This window comes from Mobula birostris, chromosome 12, assembly GCF_030028105.1.
Source record: "Mobula birostris isolate sMobBir1 chromosome 12, sMobBir1.hap1, whole genome shotgun sequence".
NCBI classification, from domain to species: domain Eukaryota; kingdom Metazoa; phylum Chordata; class Chondrichthyes; order Myliobatiformes; family Myliobatidae; genus Mobula; species Mobula birostris.
In genome coordinates this window covers 54415987-54438443 of record NC_092381.1, presented here as the reverse complement: position 1 = coordinate 54438443, position 22457 = coordinate 54415987, and the positions used below count along the sequence as shown (strand labels likewise).

The following is a 22457-nucleotide window of genomic DNA, read 5'->3' as shown; positions in this document are numbered from 1 at the left end:
CCATAGTAAATAGCAGGACCATTAAGAATTATAATGTACATCTTGGGGTCCAAGTCCATTACTTTCGAAAAATGGCAAGAGTAGTATTGGTTTCAAGCAACACACATAAAAGTTGCTGGTAAACACAGCAGGCCAGGCAGCATCTATAGGAGGAGGTACAGTCGACGTTTCGGGCCGAGACCTTTCGTCAGGACTAACTGAAGGGAGAGCTAGTAAGAGATTTGAAAGTGGGAGGGGGAGGGGGAGGGGGAGATCCAAAATGATAGGAGAAGACAGGAGGGGGAGGGATGGAGCCAAGAGCTGGACAGTTGATTGGCAAAAGGGATATGAGAGGATCATGGGACAGGAGGCTCAGGGAGAAGGAAAGGGGGAGGGGAGAAGATCAGAGGATGGGCAAGGAGTATAGTGAGAGGGACAGGGAGAAAAAAAGAATATATATATAATAAATAAATAACGGATGGGGTACGAGGGGTAGGTGGGGCATTAACGGAAGTTAGAGAAGTCAATGTTCATGCCATCAGGTTGGAGGCTACCCAGACAGAATATAAGGTGTTGTTCCTCCAACCTGAGTGCGGCTTCGTCTTGACAGTAGAGGAGGCCGTGGATAGACATCTCAGAATGGGAATGGGACGTGGAATTAAAATGTGTGGCCACTGGGAGATCCTGCTTTCTCTGGCGGACAGAGCGTAGGTGTTCAGTGAAACAGTCTCCCAGTCTGCGTCGGGTCTCGCCAATATATAGAAGGCCACATCGGGAGCACCGGACACAGTATATCACCCCAGCCGACTCACAGGTGAATTGTCGCCTCACCTGGAAGGACTGTCTGGGGCCCTGAATGGTGGTAAGGGAGGAAGTGTAAGGGCATGTGGAGCACTTGTTCCGCTTACAAGGATAAGTGCCTGGAGGGAGATCAGTGGGGAGGGATGGGGGGAGGAATGGACAAGGGAGTCGCGTAGGGAATGATCCTTGCAGAAAGCAGAGGGGGGTGGGAGGGAAAGATGTGCTTGGTGGTGGGATCCCATTGGAGGTGGCGGAAGTTACGGAGAATTATGTGTTGGACCCGGAGGCTGGTGGGGTAGTAGGTGAGGACAAGGGGAACCCTATTCCTAGTGGGGTGCCAGGAGGATGGGGTGAGAGCAGATCTGCGTGAAATGGGAAAGATGCGTTTGAGAGCAGAGTTGATGGTGGAGGAAGGGAAGCCCCTTTCTATAAAAAAGGAGGACATCTCCTTCGTCCTGGAATGAAAAACCTCATCCTGAGAGCAAATGCGGCGGAGATGGAGGGATTGCAAGAAGGGGATGGCGTTTTTGCAAGAGACAGGGTGAGAAGAGGAATAGTCCAGATAGCTGTGAGAGTCTGTAGGCTTATAGTAGACATCAGTAGATAAGCTGTCTCCAGAGATGGAGGCAGAAAGATCTAGAAAGGGGAGGGAGGTGTCAGAAATGGACCAGGTAAACTTGAGGGCAGGGTAAAAGTTGGAGGCAAAGTTAATGAAGTCAACGAGCTCAGCATGCGTGCAGGAAGCAGCACCAATGCAGTTGTCGATGTAGTGAAGGAAAAGTGGGGTACAGGTACCAGTATAGTTTTGGAACATAAATTGTTCCACAAAGTCAACAAAAAGGCAGGCATAGCTGGGACCCATACAGGTGCCCATGGCTACACCTTAGTTTGGAGGAAGTGGGAGGAGCCAAAGGAAAAATTATTAGGAGTAAGGACTAATTCCGCTAGACGGAGCAGAGTGGTGGTAGAGGGGAACTGGTTAGGTTTAGAATCCAAAAAGAAGCGGAGAGCTTTGAGGCCTTCCTGATGAGGGATGGAAGTATATAGTGACTGGACAGCCATGGTGAAAATAAAGCAGTGGGGGCCAGGGAACTTAAAATCATCGAAAAATTTCAAAGCGTGAGAAGTGTCATGAACATAGGTAGGAAGGGATTGAACAAGGGGGGATAAAACAGTGTTGAGGTATGCAGAAACGAATTCGGTGGGGCAGGAGCAAGCTGAGACAATGGGTCTACCTGGACAGGCAGGCTTGTGGATCTTGGGTAGGAGGTAGAAACGGGAAGTGCGAGGTGTGGGAACTGTAAAGTTGGTAGCAGTGGATGGGAGATCCCCTGAGCGGATAAAGCTGGTGATAGTATGGGAGACAACGACCTGGTGCTCCTTAGTGTGGTCATGATCGAGGGGTCACTAAGAGGAGGTATCCATGAGTTGACGCTGTGCCTCGGCAAGGTAGAGGTCAGTACGCCAGACTACAACAGCACCCCCCTTATTGGTGGGTTTTATAGTATGGTTAGGATTAGTGCGGAGGGAGTGGAGAGCACAGCGTTTGGAAGGAGTGAGGTTGGAATGGGAACAAGGTGCGGTGAAGTCGAGCCGGTTGATGTCCCGTCGGCAGTTCGCAATAAAGAGATCCAGAGCGGGCATGAGACCAGAGCAGGGTGTCCATGAAGAGGAGGGTTGAAGATGGGAGAAGGGGTCCTCTGTGGGGGTGGGAGAGTCCTTGCCGAAGAAGTAGGCTTGAAGACGGAGCTGGTGGAAAAAGAGTATTGGTTTGATTGGTTGGTAAAAAGGTGAATGGAATACTTGCCTTCATTGGTAATGGTGTTGAGTATGAAAGTCAGAAAGTTACGTTTTGTATTGTGTTTAGTTCTGTTCACATTACAGGAAGGATATGGCTGCTTTGGGAATGATGCAGAGAAGGTTCACCAGGATGTTGCCTGGATTAGAGATTATTAGCTATAAAGAGAGTGGATTTTTTTCTTTGGAGTGTCAGAGGATAGAAGTTTATAAAATTATCAGAGTCATAGACAGGATAGATAATCTTGGTCCCAGGGCAGAAATGTCAAATACTGAAGGCATTGCTTTAAGGTGAGGGGGGGGGGAAAGTTCAAGAGGATGTGTGGGGTGAAGTGTTTTTTTTTACACAGTAGCAAGTGCGTAGGAAGTACTACCAGGGTGGTGGTAGGAATAGACATGATAGTGGCATTTATGAAGAATTCAGGCAAACACATACAGTTCATAGGGTATGTGTGGGGTGGGTGGGGGGGGGAGTTGGGGATGTGGATCATGTATAGGTAGGTGGGATTAGTTTCACTTGACATCATGGTTAACACAGTCAATGCGGGCTCAAAGGGTTGTTCCTGTGCTGCACTGTTTGAAGTTCTATGGGTGACTGGATGGACATGTGTGTATTATGAGATATTCAGATAGGGTATAAACAAAGGTAAAGGTTTGAGGCAAGGGAAAAGAAATCTTACACCCCAAGGATGATTGAAATCTGGAATGAACTGCCTGTGGCAATGGAGACAAGCAATTTCGTAACATTAAAATAAAAGGTATTTAAATGTTTGAAATGCCGAAGCAGAAAAGTTTCTGGGTCAAGTGCTGGAAACTGGGATGAGTACAGATAGGCGTAGGATTGCCAGCACAGACACGGTGGGTTGAGGGGGCTGCTTCTGTGCTCTGTGACTCTAATTTTGATGACCTGATGCTCTCACCCTTTTTCATGGCATCAGATGGCATTCTTCTGCTTTACGTTTCTGAACGAACTCCCAATTACAACAGATGAATTCAATTTTAGTGGCAACATTGCTGCTATATGAAACAAATTTTGCAATCTAAACCACATTTATATTGCCCCTGAAATTTATCTGAAGTACATTAATATAAGGCTTAATACAATCATGCAATAACCATTGCAGTAGCTTTGAAGCCAGAACTCAAACAAAGGTCTTCTCCCAATGGGCTGCTTTACCCTGATTCATTTTTATCATTTTATCACTTCAGCAACTTTTATACAGCACAGCCGTTTCCATCCCAGAACATTAAAAAAACAGTAGACCAATATGCCACAGCCCTAACTCAGCAATCTTTGTCACTGTGCCTCTGAGCAGATTAGCTTCAGCTCATAGCTTCTCAGTTAAAGGAAGATCATGAAAATGTACTTGAAGTGCCTGTGCTGAAGGCAGATTAGGCTGATTTTTAATTCTCTTAAAATCTTAAGTGTTCCCTTCAGCATCAAAGCTTTCATATGTTGCATCCAAAGGTCTCATTTCAGGCTTGCAGGTTTTGTCACTGATCTCTATTAGATCTGTCACATCATCCCCTGCAGAGGTGTCAACAGCTGGAACTCGCCACGCGCTTTCCTTTGCACGTAATTGGTGGGCAAGTGAGCCACAATTTTTGTCCGCATTGCCTCACTTGGAGGAAGTTAAATTCAACCTTCTGCAAAAGGCAGACAGAAGTGTTCTTTTTTTATATATGATTTCGTAAACATTTTGTAAACATGGAGGGGAGCTGAGACTTCTCCATCTGTTCTCATTTTCAACTTGGTGGTAGTTTTTAAGTCTAATCTCATTTCAATGATAGCACAATGCCAATCAGAGGGTTAAATATCACTGTACATATCTAAACCACTGAATGAAGCCTGTCTTCAGACTTTACATGATTATGAAATAATTTGATATCTAATATTAATGAAAATAAAGACAAATTAATTATCTAAGAGTTACTATCATTCTAAGTAGCAGTTATTGTGTTAACTAAATGATACACATGCCTCTAATATTTAGAATTGCACAGGAGTTTTGAGTCATGGGTGGGCCATTTTACAATTGTGAAATATGAATAATACGCTTACAAAATATACATATTTCCCATCAGGCCTTCTATAACTTTTGATCATAGATTAGGTGAGTGCTTATGTTTAGCTTTAATATTTATATCACAAGATTAAAGTGGTAATCTTTAGAGTTTGATATGCAGGAGCCATGAGACTTTCGTGCATTTACAAAAAGGTTGTAAGTCTTAGGACTGGGGGGAAACATTTCAGATTTAGATCCATCTATTCATCATATGTACATCAAAACCTACAGTGAAATGCACTGTTTACATTGGCAGCCAACACAACCCAAGGATGTGCTGGGGTAGCCTGCAAGTGTCATCACACATCCTGATGCCAACATAGCAGGCCCACAATGCTCAACAGAACAGCACAAGCAACAAAACGACAACAATCCAGACTGTCAGACATTGGGCCTTCAACCTCCAGTCCCTGGCCAGATTTGCAGGCTTGCAGATATCGTGCTTCTGATTTTTTTGACACAGGGCTTCAATGTTTGGACTTTCAAACTTTGGTCTTCAACCTCCGATATTGACCCAGAACTTGGCAATCACAGGACTTTGACTTTGGAGCCTCAAACTCTGGACGTGCACGGGCCTCCAAGCCTGGGAATGACCATCCTGGAGTTCACCAGTCCTCATCCTTGGAGCCTGCCAACAATGGTCCTTGACCACAAGAATTGCTGATCTTCATCCTCAGCAGCAGCCGACTCTACCCCCGGCAATTTCAGCCCTTCCACTACTGAGACCCAGACTCTGACCACTGGCTACTGACCCTGACCTCCAACTCCTCCTAAACCCTAACCTGATCCTCTAACTCCCCTGGCTGTCCTCAAAACAATCCTTGCAACCAAAACAACCAACTGTCTGAGGCAAGATCTCAATGAGCATCACAGCTCAGTGCCACTCTATAATTCACTACATTGTATATTATTACTATATATTCTTCTTTTCTATTGCTTTCATCACTTTCTTTCCCGTTACAGCATCCTTTCTTCTTTTTCAATTTTGCTAAGCTCTCAGGAACATATTATAGCATAGCAACCACGCCTCTGTAGTGGCTATTAAATGCAGATACAGTTCTATTTGACCCATTAATTCATCCTGTTATGAATATTGCATACATAATCCCTTGCCTTTTCCCTTTTTAAATAATTTTTCCTGCTCTGACTCTAATTGAGGGCATACTTTTAACCGTTTTCTAAGGTAAAGAAACCCACCCTGCTCACAACCCTGGTGACTGGAATCCAGTCTCCCATGGTATACAAAATTGTTTTGCATTTCCAGTATCTGCTGCTTTTAGTTTTCAAAAAGCCAAAAAAAGACATCCTGCCTCACTATTGGTTCTAGTGAGTACAATAGGCATTTATGTTTTGATTGTGTGGGTTCTAAAATATCGTCAATGGTAATTTGGTCCCAAGCTTTTTAGAAAATTATCCTCCAGCAGAAATTAATTTTAAAATGAAGCTCCTTTCAGTTCTCTGCATTGCCTTCAGTGCATTTGCAGCTAAACTTGGTCCAGCCGAAGTTACAACAGTTCAAGGAAATTACTGGAAGAAAGTAGTGTAAGAGTTGAGGGGTGTGACAAAGCTACATGGTCACAGTAGATAAATGTTGTAAGTTTTAGCCAGATGGAGTTGCAGATTCCATAAACTTGCAGTGATATGCAAAATCTACAATCAGATCTGAAATCCTGAGACACGAGGAAATCTGCAGATGTTGGAAATTCGTCCTGACGAAGGGTCTCGGCCCAAAACATCAACTGTACGTCTTCCTATAGATGCTGCCTGGCCTGCTGCGTTCACCAGCATTTTTTGTGTGTGTTGCTTGAAATTCTGACGGCCTTATTTTTGAGTAAAGTGTGATGCAGAGGAAAATGTGAAAATTGATGAAATTCAATTGAAAGAAAATTCTGAAACAATTAAAAATATCTTTAGTATTCAGTTATTTCATCAACAGCACCCATATTTTTACAGTGGACATCCACAAAAAACAATTTCAAAACAATTAAATGGTATATCAAACGGGTTTGCATCTGATAAGAGTATACCCTCCTTGGGCCAGTTATGTTGCTAGTCATTTATTTCCCTGTTCTACTTGTTTTATTACAGTTTCTCAGCTGAAATCTGCCCTAATCGCATTGGCAGTTCTACCTCACCTCTTGTCTGGAGTTTGGTGACTGTGTGCAAAATCTGGAAGAGGCTAGGAGGCTCGGATGTAATTGGGAGAAAGAAACTGCATGAATCCTTTGTTATAGTTTCTTTGGACCATCTTTAATATGATTGTTAATTGTAGCTGCATTTTATATCATTGTTATGTATACACATAATAATAATGGCAATACTTACATTATTATTGCTGTGGAGCATTTGCATTATAACTGGTAGTTTTTATCAATAGCCAATAAGAACATGATAGAAGAGGTCTGCTAAATCCTAGAAGCTATAGCTCAGATGCTTAGAAGAAGCCAAGGAACACACGTAGGTCGAAGACAGCCAGGGTAAAATATAAATCAATAACTTGGTGTTTAAATGCTGCTGCAGTAGCTACTTTAAATGTTCCAAGAGTTAGTACTATCTGTGGGACCTCATAGCAACTATGAAACATAAATCAGGTAGAATGAAAATTAACACAAATTCATAAATGGAATCTCTGGACATGCCATAAAATATGGGCTAAGAACAATTTCTGATGCGTGTTTCTACCTCACACTCCCATTACACAATAATTGGACAGAGGCACTCTTGAAAAATATTCACACTACATTGGACTTAATTGTTTAGGTTCATAACTTTAGACTCCAATCCTAAGTAATCCTACCCCACAAATCCTGTACACTTGTGTCTGAAAATAGAATTGGTAACTAATAATACTACTTAACAAGTTTACCATTTCCACATTTCCTTAAGATATAGAAGGACATCTTTCAGCCCATCAAGTCTATGCCAGTTTACAGAGCAATGCCATTGACCCATTTTCGGTGTAACTTATTCTCCACACTTGCTCATCAATTCTCTTCAGATTCTATCATTCGTCTATACACTATGGGCACTCTACAGTGGCCAGATAACCTATCAACAGCATGCCTCTGTGATGCAAAAGGAAACTGGAGCACCAGGAGAAACCCATGCAGACACAGCGAGTACATGCAAACTCCACGCAGACAGCACCAGAGTTCTGGATCATATATGGGTTGCTGCAACAGATCTGCCAGCAGTGCCACAATGCCACACAAACGAAAAAAAACACTTTCTTGGTACATCAGGATTTATTTTCAATGAAAATACTGAAACAACTACATCAGTGAGTTATTAATCAAACCTAAAGGTAGACTGATCAGGTATGAACTGGAAAATAACCAACATTTTGGTGATTTTGCAGCATGAAATATGCAATTTCACATTGCTGAAATCTTTTTCAATTCAGGGTTGGCACATGCTCTAAATATATTACTTAAACAACTTGTGTTTCTTTGAATGTACAAGGCCTGTATGATGTGTATAAAAATGGAAGAGACTGATTAATCATAAAAATAATTTTATGCATACAAATTTCATCAAATGCATTGTAATTAATAAAACCTATTTTATACACATTATCTAGTTCCCTACCGAGTGAAGGAATTATTAGCCCTGCACATAGAATGGGACTGAGAGATTCTCATGGATTACAATGCTGAAGAAAATCAAAAGCTGTTTCCCCATTAACAGAGAAACCTTCCTCCTAAGTTTCAGGATGGGATAAGAGAAATTAAATTCTAAAAGTAATACAATACCAGAGTTAAAAAACAAAATCACTGCAAATTTCAAGTACATGTTAGCAGTTTCTACCTACATTTGATTACAACAATGGCTCTCAATACCAGTCTCACATGTTCCTGCTGATATTAATTCTCTTGCAGCTTTTTTGCTCAAGGCTAAATTGCCCTGTTCGGCGCCATCCCCTTCACTTGTTATCCTCCCCTTCGCCCCAATCACTTTCTTTTCCTAAATAGATTATTTTAACTTTCAATTCACATACTTTGCTTAACAAATCAGTCATATCTCACTGTATTCAATTAGCCATGAATCACAAAAGGTTGGTTTGCAGGTGCAGCAGGCTATCAAGAAGGCAAATGGGATGTTGCCCTTCATTGCTAGAGGGATTGAATTTAAGAGCAGGGAGGTTATGCTATAACTGTACAGGGTACTGGTGAGGCTGCACCTGGAGTACTGTGTGCAGTTCTGGTCTTCTTACTTGAGGAAGGATATTTTGACTTTGGAGGCAGTGCAGAGGAGGTTCACCAGGTTGATTCTAGAGATGATGGGGTTAGACTATGAGGAGAGATTGATTCGCCTGGACCTGTACTCACTGGAATTCAGAAGAATGAGAATTCTTAAAGAAACATATAAAATTATGAAAAGAGGTAGATAAGATGGAGGCAGGAAAGTTGTTTCCACTGATAGGTGAGACTAGAACTAGGGGATATAGCCTCAAGATTCAGGGAAGTAGATTTAGGACAGAGATGAAGAGGAACTGCTTTTCCCAGACGGTGCTGAATCTGGAATTCTCTGCCTAATGAAGCGGCGGAGGCTACCTCAGTAAATATATTTAAGGCAATGTTGGATAGATTTTTGCATAGTAGGCAAATTAAGGATTATGGGGAAAAGGCAGGTAGGTGGAGATGAGTCCATGGTCAGATCAGTCATGATCTTATTGAATGGCGGAGCAGGCTCGACGGGCCAGATGACAGACTCCTGCTCCTACTACTTATGCTACCTCAAACAGGATTCACCAACTAGAGAGCTGCTGCTGCCAAGGTAAATTTTTGTGCAACAGGGACTCCAAGGGACATAATTACAAATTAACATTCCACTGGGGACTGTTGCAAACTGGATTGTTCCTTGTAACAGACTTCCCAACTTATTTGTTTGGAACAAAATAAAACCATACCTAATTAAAGAAATAATCACTGAACAACTGGAAGCGCCCCCAAAATTTAGGAAAACACAGAAATATCTCTTTAGAGACAACTGCATCTTATACTATTTCTGTTTCCCACTGTCCAGTTAAATTAAAAACACAAATTGCTAATTTGCACGGTACCAAATACAGTTCAATATGTTTATTTCTGAGAGTCTGCTGTGCTTTGGAGTGCTTGTAGTGTAATTACTGCAGGTATCCTCTGCATTACAATTGGGCCGATCTCTTGCTGCTGAGGTGGTTGTTCAGCTCCAGAAACTGTGCCCGTTGGTTGTTCAGTTCCAGAAACTGTGCACATCGGTTCTTCCCATTTCTTCAAGCGCTTCATCATTTCCTCCATACTAAGCTTGAAAACTAATCGTGGGTCTATGCTCGGCAATGAAGTGCACCCACACTCGTCCCGTAGTTTGATAGCCTGCAACAACCAAAAAGCAGTATTTAGGTATCACCTTATGAAAAGATGCAGCATCCTCTGTCTGCATCTGATTCTCCATCCATGACAAGTTCGATCTAGAGGTGTTAAATGGTTGGTCTAGGACAATCACCAACTTGACCACAAGACAGTTCTTTCAGTTTATATCCTAATTTCTACTCTAATTAAACTTCTACCTTTCCTTTCAGAGGCAATTCTCTGTGTTTCAATAAGCACCGAACAGGCATCAAATGATATCAGCATTCCATTTAGCTTTACTGCCCAATTAGGGAGCCCCAAAAGATTCCCCACTGGGTCCTGGCATTCCTTCATTCATCCATTCTACAGAACACATACTAATCATATTTTCTCTTCACATCCCCATTTATTTCCACCTAATTTTTTTTTTGCCTTTTTAATCTGCCTATTGCTTTGGAGTGCTGTAGGGAAACCAAGCTACAAAAAAAGGGAAGTGGGAAATCCTTCCTATTCAAAGACGTGCTGTCAGTGTTTAATGCGAGCCAATGTTTCGACACCATTTTTAATACAGTTTTTCATGGACCAACTTCCTATATTGTAAATGTTTACTGTGGGCTTTACTGAACATGTGACGATTCTTCCCTCCCGACATGCAGGTGTTACTCTGAGAACTCTTACAAATATTACTATCATATTGACAGTTTGCTTGGACTCGGTGGGCAATCCTTTGCGGGCTCCCTGACTGAGCAGTAGATCGGTTCCTGGAAATAAGAATGAAATCCAAGTTCCCAACAGTGGTGTTTGCTGCTTGTTTCCCGCTGTCCCATCAGACCTGGCATAAAAATAACACCTTCAGCAGCTGTTGCCCCAATTCTCGTAGCACTGATCATTTGTTTAACAGATTGAAGATGATATCATACAAGCTGTTCTAATGTTGATATTCCACCAACCACTTTGATGTTTTAGATGTCCAGTCCACCCCACAATCATGCACTGGGTTGAGCCATTACTGATTCATTCCAAATTTTCATACAAGTGGCTTTAAAAGAAATGAAAGTAAGAAGGTGCCTACAATTTTATAGATCCTGTCAGTAACACCACATTGAAGCACAATTATTGAGCCAGGAAAACTCTAAGGTCAGGAGAATCTTGAAATGGACATGAACTTAGCCAGCAATGTACACATTTCTGCCATGACTGTGCCAGGACACCGATACATCAAAGGTCAATTGCAGCCAAGGCTTCTGTAGGTAACTACCACAACATATAGTGTCACATCTGCCTCTTAGCTTAAGTAGCCCAGATTCACCCCTGGCCTCAGCTGCAGTCTGTACACAGTCTGCCACAAAAGAGAAATGTTTGATGGAATTTCTCAGAACTGGTATAGAGTTGATGGGCCTAATGGCCTCCCATGTTATAAGTAAATTACGATACATAAGAAATCTACTCTAAAGCATAAGGGGGCACTTAAACCCATAGTATCAGCACTCTATTAAGGTAGCCACAAACTGCTGTGCCTTGCCCTCTCCCTCCCTTTTGTTGACTTGTTTTTTGAGCTTAAAAGCATTCTATATTCCAATCTTTTGGCAGAAGACAACATTTGGCATAACCTTTCATTTTTGTGGTCTCAGTGCGAATTTTAATTAGTTAACTGTTTGTCATTGATTTCCAAGCCAATGGAAAGAACTTCCCTGGTCATCCAGCAAAATAAGTTAATTATGCATAATTTTGGGAGGTTCTGCTTTTGAGGAAGAAGGCTTCAACATAACATAACTACCTTCCCTCACCACTTTTCCCCTAGCCGTTCTCCAGCATCTGCCTCTTCCCATGAACACCTCAAGCATCAAATAGATTTTTTAGTGAAATCAGACTAAATGTGTTGGCTATGAACCAACTAAACAAATGCAAATTGGATCTGCACTGAAAAAAATCTGTTCTATGGGTGCCAATCAATCAACAAGATACCATATTATTATGGAAATCAGTAGAAATAATTGTGTCCTAATTATGCTGACAGTGATTTACGGTGTCTGGAACGTGATTAAAGCAATGTGGTTAAATCATACTGTCAGCACATTTCGAACTTCCAAGAGTCTTTCTCTTGCTCAGTTCAGCAGAGAAAGGCAAATGTCAAAACTGAAATGTTGCTGTTGTCAAATGCTATTTTTCATACATTGATAATGATGCTGTTTAAGATGGCAGGATGCTGCAACAGGGTTTTAAAACTCACCAACACACATGCTGCTGTTTCACTTACGCCACACTCCCACATTATTCTGTAGATCAATAGCCATCAGAACACCTCACCCATCCTCATCACTTTCCTGACAGAGTTGTACATTCACTGATACCAGAAATTCTCAATCTCAGACAACAAATTTTAACAGGTCCCATGCTATTCTTCTAAAACATCTGTCAGAGACGAATGGAACCCTATTATTTAAATACCCTTATCAACAAGGTGTGTGATGTATGAACTCTATTTATATGGATTGCTTAACAAGTTTCACAGACAAACTAATATCAGTCTCGGCTGTTTTTTATGATAGGGGAGGGCAGTCAGTCATACACTGTTGGAGCATTACTTTATTGTAGTGATACAAAAAAAAAGACATCTAGCACTCTCGTTCTGGCACTACCTGGCAGAAGCTAAAGTTGCAGAATTCATTTCGAAGATGACACTTGCCAAAAGGAAATCTTAATATTTTCAACCTGGACCGAAGGAGAATTGTGTAAGTAAATTGGATTGTATAAAGAGCACAGTATGTTTTTGAATTAGTATTAAGTGTAGCATGAAAATAGAAAATGTCAAATGATTTATGACTAATTTCACAATTTTATTTTCTTTGCAATCAATATTTAAATTAGAGGTATAGAAGATTCAAACTTCCAAATATTGACAAACATATTACAGGGAATTATATGGTAGGTTATCCTTGGATAGAGGAATTAAAATAATCCAAAGTCCTTCTAAATCCACTTCATTTTCACTACGCATAGCCCAACTTGCTTAAGTAGGTGGAAGAACTACATAAAGGTTCAGGAGTTTTTATAGAATCAAATTAATCACTACCATCTTACTAAAATATATCTTTATTTTAATGTATTGTTTGTTATTTTAAACAAGCTGATGGATAGTTTTCAACCTAATTTTCTCATTGTAGTGTTTATTATAGGGTGGCACAGTAGCACAGTGGTCAGCAAAACGCTCTACAACACCAGCGACCCCGGTTCAATTCCTGCCGCAGCTTGCAAGGAATTTGTACATCCTCCCCGTGACCACGTGGGTTTCCTCCGGGTGCTCTGGTTTCCTCCCACAGTCCAAAGATGCTCTGGTTAATAGGTTAATTGTCATTGTAAATGTCCCATGATTAGGCTAGGGTTAAATCAGGGATTGCTGGGCGGCGTGGTTTGAAGGGGCCAGCAGGGCTGATTCCACGCTGTATCTCAATAAATAAATAAATACATTATTAGTTGCAGAGATAAGATGGTAATGGAGATATTTCATATTATTTATAAAACTTACTCAAATGGTTACAAAAAAGAAGCATCAGCAGTTCATCTTGATTCTCCTTATTTTTGATATGGGAAGTCAGATTTTGCTTTGTAGATAGTAAAATTTTGTCTGTGAAAAAGGATTTTTTTTTGTTAGTTATGAGAATCAGTTTCAACCTTAATGTCTGTTTATTTGGGACAACTCATAAAGAACAAAAACTAAATTGAGAAAATAGCTGGGATCCCACGCCATTTAGTTGTGACAGGAGACTGTTGCCAAACAGTTTCTAACTAGCATCAGTTGTGTGCATTTGCATGGGCAGTGGACACTACTCCGTGTTTACAGCGATCAGTTTTTAAATAGCATCAGTTGCACGTGTTTATGTTCAAAAAGCAGTGATTTTTGTCATTGATTATTGGTGAGAAATAATCATTAAGACAATTCAAAACTGCTTGCTCACCGCAGTTTCAAGCATTCAGTCTTGGAGATGCCAGAAACGGTAAGTTAAGAATAATGAAGCTATCGGTAATCACCTTGAATGTTACAATGAAAATGAATATTTGGAGGATGAAATCATCTCAAATATTGTATGAAGGCAGTCCATTATCTGCATTAGATGTCTCCTCTGATTTTATTCAATTACACTCAATCAAAAGAACACAGCAGATGAATACCTCCATCAATAACTGTTAGAAACTAATACTGTTTAATAGTAACATAGAGGTATTGCTAGTGTTCTAACTTGCTCTGAATTTCATTTAAATACATAATTGTTTTATTCAGTTAAATGGTAGTTTATATTTTCGTTTCCTTTTAACTATTTCATGCACTCAGGGTCTTGGACTATACTTTTTTGTGTGACTGTACTTTACTGATATCTTATATGTTAGTACTGTACTGTGTTTCGCAATTTGGCCCTGGAGTAATACTGTTTTGATTGACTTTATTCAAGGGTATTCATGTATGGCTGAATAACAGGTAAACTTGTACTTGAACTTGGAATTGAAAGTTTGTCGAATTGGGGCAAAATATACTGGTTCCAATGTGTCCCAATTAACCAGGATCCGGAGGGAGATAGAGGGAGAGATAGAGAGAGAGAGATAGGGAGATAGAGAGAGAGAGAGAGTGTGTGTGTGTGTGTATGCACGCATGCTTGATTGAAATTAGTGCACTATTATATTAAACCTGGAAAAATAAGAAAAATTAAATACTTTAATAATACAAATATTTTCGCAGATACTGCAAGAATCAGTATTAAAACTTGGAGAATGTTGGAAGCATTTAGTGCCTTGAGTTATTCAGCAATGTGTTAAAAGCTTGATTGCAATAAAAAATTAGTCAAAGGTAAGTTTAAATTCAGTGAACTTAAAGTTGGATGTACTCGTAAAGGTCCTTAACAACTTTTGGTTCCTTGTGCTTCCATTGTTCGTTTAAATTATGTGCTTCGTTAACAATTCAACAACAAGTTTGTCCTCTAGTTTTTATGACTCTACAGATAACAGCAGGCTATACTAATGTGCACAAAACTCTCAAAGTTCAAAATACATTTATTTTCAAAATATGTACACTGTATATAACTTTGAAATTTGTTTCCTTATAGATAGCCACAAAACAAAGAAACCCAATAGAACCCATTAAAAAAGACCATCAAACACCCAATGTGTAAAATAAGAACAAAATCATGCAAGCAATAAAAAGTAAGCAAATAACATCCAGAATTAAAGTTCACAAAAGTGAGTTCACAGCTACAAAACCAGTCCTGGCCATGAAGCAAGTCACAGCAGATCCAGGAGCCCGTTGGTTGTAGAGCACAGTCTCAGTTCAGAGCAGAGTCGCGTAAACCTCACGGAGCAGCAAGCTGAACACCTGCCTGTCCCTCGCCTCCAGCCCCAACACCCTGACTTTTCCAATATGGCCCAGCGTTCTATCAACTAAACTTTAGCTCGTTGCTCATTCTTAGACCCGGACCCTGACACTTCAATACCCTCTTGGCCACCTCGATTCGGCCTTTACTTGACCTTTCCAATCTGGCCCGGCACTTAGATCAGTTAAACATTGGCTCATTCCTTCCTCTTAGCAGGGGCCCTGCCTCAGCTCGCCTCACAGCAGATCTACCGGTTTGAACCGGTTTCAAGTCCACTCCAGGAATGGCCAAACATTGGCTCATTCCTCACTCTCGGGCCTGGGCACCCTGTACGTGCCACGCTGCGACAATCCTGCAGCTTCAAGACTTAGAAACATAGAAAATAGGTGCAGGAGTGGGCCATTCGGCCCTTCGAGCCTGCACCGCCATTCAGTACGATCATGGCTGATCATCCAACTCAGAACCCTGTACCTGCCTTCTCTCCATACCCCCTGATCCCTTTAGCCACAAGGGCCAGATCTAACTCCCTCTTAAATATAGCCAATGAACTGGCCTCAACTGTTTCCTGTGGCAGAGAATTCCACAGATTCACCACTCTCTGCGTGAAGAAGTTTTTCCTCATCTCGGTCCTAAAAGGCTTCCCCTTTATCCTCAAACTGTGACCCCTCGTTCTGGACTTCCCCAACATCGGGAACAATATTCCTGCATCTAGCCTGTCCAATCCCTTTAGAATTTTATACGTTTCAATCAGATCCCCCCCCTCAATCTTCTAAATTCCAGAGAGTATAAGCCTAGTTGATCCAGTCTTTCATCATATGAAAGTCCTGCCATCCCAGGAATCAACCTGGTGAACCTTCTTTGTACTCCCTCTATGGCAAGAATGTCTTTCCTCAGATTAGGGGACCAAAACTGCACACAATACTCCAGGTGTGGTCTCACCAAGGCCTTGTACAACTGCAGTAGTACCTCCCTGCTCCTGTACTCCAATCCTCTTGCTATGAATGCCAGCATACCATTTGCCTTTTTCACTGCCTCCTGTACCTGCATGCCCATTTTCAATGACTGGTGTACAATGACACCCAGGTCTCGTTGCACCTCCCCTTTTCCTAATCGGCCACCATTCAGATAATAATCTGTTTTCCTGTTCTTGCCACCAAAGTGGATAACCTCACATATATCCAGATTAAATTGCATCTGCCATGAATTTGCCCACTCACCCAACCTATCCAAGTCACCCTGCATCCTCCTCACAGCTAACACTGCCGCCCAGCTTCATGTCATCTGCAAACTTGGAGATGCTGCATTTAATTCCCTCGTCTAAGTCATTAATATATATTGTAAATAACTGGGGTCCAAGCACTGAGCCTTGTGGTACCCCACTAGTCACTGCATGCCATTCTGAAAAGGTCCTGTTTATTCCCACTCTTTGCTTCCTGTCTGCTAACCAATTCTCTATCCACATCAATACCATACCCCCAATACTGTGTGCTTTAAGTTTGCACACTAATCTCCTGTGTGGGACCTTGTCAAAAGCCTTTTGAAAATCCAAATATACCACATCCACTGGTTCTCCCCTATCCACTCTACTAGTTACATCCTCAAAAAATTCTATGAGATTCGTCAGACATGGTTTTCCTTTCACAAATCCATGCTGACTTTGTCCGATCATTTCACCGCTTTCCAAATGTGCTGTTATCACATCCTTGATAACTGACTCTAGCATTTTCCCCACCACCGATGTCAGGCTATAATTCCCTGGTTTCTCTCTCCCTCCTTTTTTAAAAAGCGGGTTACATTAGCCACCCTCCAATCCTCAGGAACTAATCCATAATCTAAAGAGTTTTGAAAAATTATCACTAATGCATCCACTATTTCTTGGGCTACTTCCTTAAGCACTCTGGGATGCAGACCATCTGGCCCTGGGGATTTATCTGCCTTTACTCCCTTCAATTTACCTAACACCACTTCCCTACTAACATGTATTTCCCTCAGTTTCTCCATCTCACTAGACCCTCAGTCCCCTACTATTTCCGGAAGATTATTTATGTCCTCCTTAGTGAAGACGGAACCAAAGTAGTTATTCAATCGGTCTGCCGTGTCCTTGTTCCCCATGTTCAATTCACCTGTTTCTGACTGTAAGGGACCTACATTTGTCTTAACCAATTTTTTTTTTTACACATATCTATAAAAGCTTTTACAGTCAGTTTTTATGTTCCCTGCCAGCTTTCTCTCATAATCTTTTTTCCCTTTCCTAATTAAGCCCTTTGTCCTCCTCTGCTGGACTCTGAATTTCTCCCAGTCCTCAGGTGTGCCGCTTTTTCTGGCTAATTTGTATGCTTCTTCTTTGGAATTGATACTATCCCTAATTTCTCTTGTCAGCCACGGGTGCACTACCTTCCTTGATTTATTCTTTTGCCAAACTGGGATGAACAATTATAGTTCATCCATGCAATCTTTGAATGCTTGCCATTGCATATCCTCCATCAATCCTTGAAGAATCATTTGCCAGTCTATCTTAGCTAATTCATGTCTCATACCTTCAAAGTTACCCTTTTTTAAGTTCAGAGCTTTTGTTTCTGAATTAACTATGTCACTGTCCATCTTAATGAAGAATTCCACCATATTATGGTCACTCTTACCAAAGGGGCCTCGCACGACAAGATTGCTAACTAACCCTTCCTCATTGCTCAATACCCAGTCTAGAATGGCCTGCTCTCTAGTTGGTTCCTCGACATGTTGGTTCAGAAAACTATCCTGCATACATTCCAAGAAATTCTCTTCCTCAGCACCCTTACCAATTTGGTTCACCCAATCTATATGTAGATTGAAGTCACCCATTATAACTGCTGTTCCTTTATTGCACGCATTTCTAATTTCCTGTTTAATGCCATCCCCAACCTCACTACTACTGTTAGGTGGCCTGTACACAACTCCCACCAGCGTTTTCTGCCCCTTAGTGTTATGCAGCTCTACCCATATCGATTCTACATCCTCCTGGCTAATGTCCTTCCTTTCTATAGCGTTAATCTCCTCTCTAACCAGCAATGCTACCCCACCTCCTTTTCTTTCATGTCTATCCCTCCTGAATATTGAATGTCCCTGAATGTTGAGCTCCCATCCTTGGTCACCCTGGAGCCATGTCTCTGTGATCCCAACTATATCACATTCATTAATAACAATCTGCACTTTTAATTCATCCACCTTGTTACGAATGCTCCTAGCAATGACACACAAAGCCTTCAGGCTTGCTTTTACAACACTCTTAGCCCTTATACAATTATGTTGAAAAGTGGCCCTTTTTGATTTTTGCCCTGGATTTGCTCAGTTCATACTGCAAAACTGCCAGGTCATACAAGCAGTTCGAAATCTCAACTCCAGAAAGGGAAATTACAGGCTATTGGTTGTAGTGATCATCGTCGAGAAAAACTGTGATTAATAAAGCAGTTAATAGGTTTGTTTGCTGCCAGCAAGTCTTCACCGTGCTTCAGCAACGCCATCTTAAATTCTCAATGATTCGACTGGCTCCTACACTCATCTTTTCCCTATAACCCCTCTTATACCTATTCTATTATTTTATAAAATCTATTTGCCACATTCTTGTTGGAAATTGCATCCCTTAAATCCCTGCACAATGAATCTTCCAGCCATATAAAACCTATCACAAAGGGGGTTTATTCAATATAGATACAAAATTCAATAAAGTGACATGTAGCGAAGGCATATAGACAGTGATAAGGTAATCAGCAGCTGGAAGTTGAGAATGCTGGAAACGGTTGAACTTTGTGTACTGATGAAAAGTTATTAACCTGGAAAAACAGCTTTTTCTCTATTCACATTTTACCTAACCTGCTGAAATTTTCCGACAGTTTTGTTTTTATTTCACATGTTTAGAATTTTTTTTTTGCCTTTTAATGACTGGGTAATCTGCTTTTGCTCAAGACAGTGTTTGCAAAGCTACCAGAATTATCTCCTTCACATAATATTTAATGTTTCTGAAAATAAAGATGGTATGCACATCTTTGAAATACACGAAAACCTCCTTAAATTCAAGGGCCACAGACTCGAGCTAAGTGAGCTACAAAGTGTCACCCGTTTGGCACCTGCTTCATAACAATGAATCGTATTTGGCTCCAGTTGTGGTTGGCATGCTCTGATGTGCACAGGGTAGTGCCATCATTCTGCTGCCTGTTCTGGCCAGAGGTCAAATTTCACTTCCACTTTCTGCAACAAAGCACATTACTTCATTTATTAGATACGTAGCTTTTAGAATTGATGGGTTTGTGTGCCACTTCTTTTCTATTCACACACTAAAGTAAGAGCACTCACTTACCTATATGGGAAGGCAGAATAAACACATTTCGATTTCATAGAGAATGTGTAATGTTCCACTTTAGTGAGCTATTTTTAGCCATTCTCCACTTTATCCCATTTTTAATGCCCATATCAAGAGTTAAGAGCAATCCATTTCAATTTACCTCAGTATATCCTAATTTTCACAATCATTTCCACATTCTCCATATCATAAACCACATTTTACAAAACTTTTGTCTTCTCTATATGGTCAGTTACCACTCCCATAAGCAAGTTTTATGTCCAGTACTGGGAGTACATTAACAATATCAAATCATATCATTACTCACATTGTAAATAACCTCCTTTTAAGCTGAAATTGACACCTAATCTGCCCTCGGTTGCTTCTTCTACCCTCTAGTTTAATGCCTCAGCTAGAGAGCTGTGCCCAGCTACAAACCATTAAGCTATACTATTTTAGACCATAAAATAAAACTACATCTCTAATCAAATCATATTATCATTGAACTAATTCCTGTGTTCAATAAACTTGTGATGATTTTACTCCTTTAAGGTCATCAGGTAACGTGACCTAACTCATGATGAAATAATATACCACAATGTTTCTTTGGCATTCAGTATTTTCCCCCTTGATAATCTGGCCAATAAACTAATCCAAGCCTGACTTTCACCTTGAAGGAGCAACTAGTCCTTTATGGCAGAAATGACCATAAATGAGCATTTTTTAATCTCTTTTGTGTCATATTTTCAAAGAATGGGAACAGGAGCTCACAGTAGGGCTGCTTGCCTGTTAAATAAATCATTCATGGGCTCGTCAATGGAATTCTGACTTTTCTCCCTGCCCCCCAGAAAATACTCGTGTGAGCAAGGACACAGCAGACACTACCTGCTGAGCTTAAAGGAGTAAGGTCATCCCAAGGATAATAAATGTAGGTGCTTAAAAGGTACGAAACAAGGTAACAAATTACATACAATGTTCAGCAGTTGTACAGCACATCTGGAGCACCAAACTCATTAACGTTAAAGTAGCTGATAACAACAGCAAGAGAAACTTGGAACATGAATTTTCAAATGAGTTTAGTTTAAAACATCTAAGTGGAGCTCAACTAATTCTATTTTGTTACAGTGCAATGTAACATATCACACTGAACAAAGGAAAGGTTCGCAGTTCATTCACAAAGCTTGGGTATTCACTATGAGGCCTTCTCCGGGTCTGATGTTCTCAATCCTTCTCAAGTCCACCATTAGCTTTGTACGCTGGCCAGTGGGTATGGCATTTCTGAACCAGAGTAGTACCAACCTGCTCCACAAGTCAAGCTGCTGTGAGCTGAATGGCGGGCCACACCGCACCCATTTCAAACTGAGGCACCGATGTGCTACTGCCACCATCACTTCATTCAGTGCTTTGTGCTGGTCCCGTGCTGCCTCAGATCATCACACAGCACTCTGCCCTGAGAGTGTGAGGCACTTTTAACTGCATCGGACAAGAGCTAGTCTACTGGAATGAAGGCTGAATTCACCCTCCACTCTCTTTCTAGGTTTTATTATAGTTCAGGAGCTGCGTCTCCCACTTTCTGACTCGGGCCAGCTTGGATCTGTAACCACACAAAATTATTCTGTAGGCTGCTAGTCTTCATTCTTCATCATTTGGACCTGAGCTGGCCCTCCACCAAACTCATCAGTGACCTCCTAAGTTCCTTCCTTTTTGGACCTTGGGTCAGAAACTTCGACGATGCCATGGGCTGACACAGTAAGTCAGTCCAGGTGCTGAACTGTCCAGATATACACGATATACAATCTCCATCATCCACACCCACTTCTCCCCACACACAATATAAGTGGGCCAGCCGCACACACACAAGGGTGTGCTGCCTGGCATTGGAGACATAATGAGAATGATCCTGGAAATGAAAGGGTTAACATATGAGGAATGTTTGATGACTCTGGGCCTGTAGTCACTAGAATTTAGAAGAATAAGGGGGATCTCAATGAAACCTGCTGATCACTGAAATGCAGAGATAGAATGGACTTCCAGAAGACACTTCCAATTGTTGTAGAGGGCACAGACTCAGAATAAAAGAATGTCTCCAGAACAGAGATGAGGAGGAATTTCTTTAGCTAGAGGGTGGTGAACCTATATAATTTGTTGCTACAGGTGGCTGTGAAGCCATTTTGGGTGTATTTGACTCAGAGGTTGGTAGGTTCTTGATTAGTAAGTGTGTCAGAGGTTTACAGGGAGAAGGCCAGAGACTGATGTTGAGGGGGAATATTAATCAGCCATGGTGGAGCAGATGCAATGAGCTGAATGAGTCTAATTCTGTTGTGTTTTATGGTCTCCAATCAAACCAGAAGTTGGGCTACTTGCATTAACGACTCATCTACTGACTTGCCAAAGTCTGCAAAGTACACTCAGGGAAACAATGTCTTCAATTTTCAGAATAAGTAGAGTTCTGCTACATAGAGCAAAGCAATTTATATCACTGGACCCTGTTTACCACTTTACACGTTCATTATCTACATGAGCGTGCACGTGCCTGGACCATGTAACGTAGAAAAAAGATGCACATCTCTCCTTGCCACACTCTTTGCTCATGCCTCCCAAATCTGTTGCATCCAGAAAGAAAATGAGTGGAAACGACACCTTAATAATGGAAAGATGTAACTGCTTCTTCGTTATATCTAGCTCAAAATCCTGAAACTTGTTTGCAGAGAAAACACTACAAGGACTTGTGTTTTGTTGAAGAATTTCATCTACCTTTCTCAAGGGCTATAAGTTACATTTATTAAGTAACGACCTTGCCAGCAAAGTCCAA

The 22457-nt window shown here is 41.2% G+C and overlaps 1 protein-coding gene across 3 annotated transcripts in view; it reads right to left on the bottom strand.

Annotated features, from left to right (window-relative positions):
• Positions 1-6926: 6926 nt before the first annotated feature.
• Positions 6927-22457, bottom strand: part of oma1 (OMA1 zinc metallopeptidase) — a 61545-nt gene continuing 46014 nt past the window's right edge. For 2 of the 3 annotated variants that reach the window (XM_072273815.1, XM_072273814.1), the window contains one exon: positions 6928-9997. In XM_072273815.1, the coding sequence (XP_072129916.1) occupies positions 9725-9997 (273 nt within the window). In that variant the 3' untranslated portion in view covers positions 6928-9724. Of the gene's footprint in view, positions 9998-22457 lie in introns of all 3 variants that reach the window. The other variant, XM_072273816.1, reaches the window with a different exon arrangement.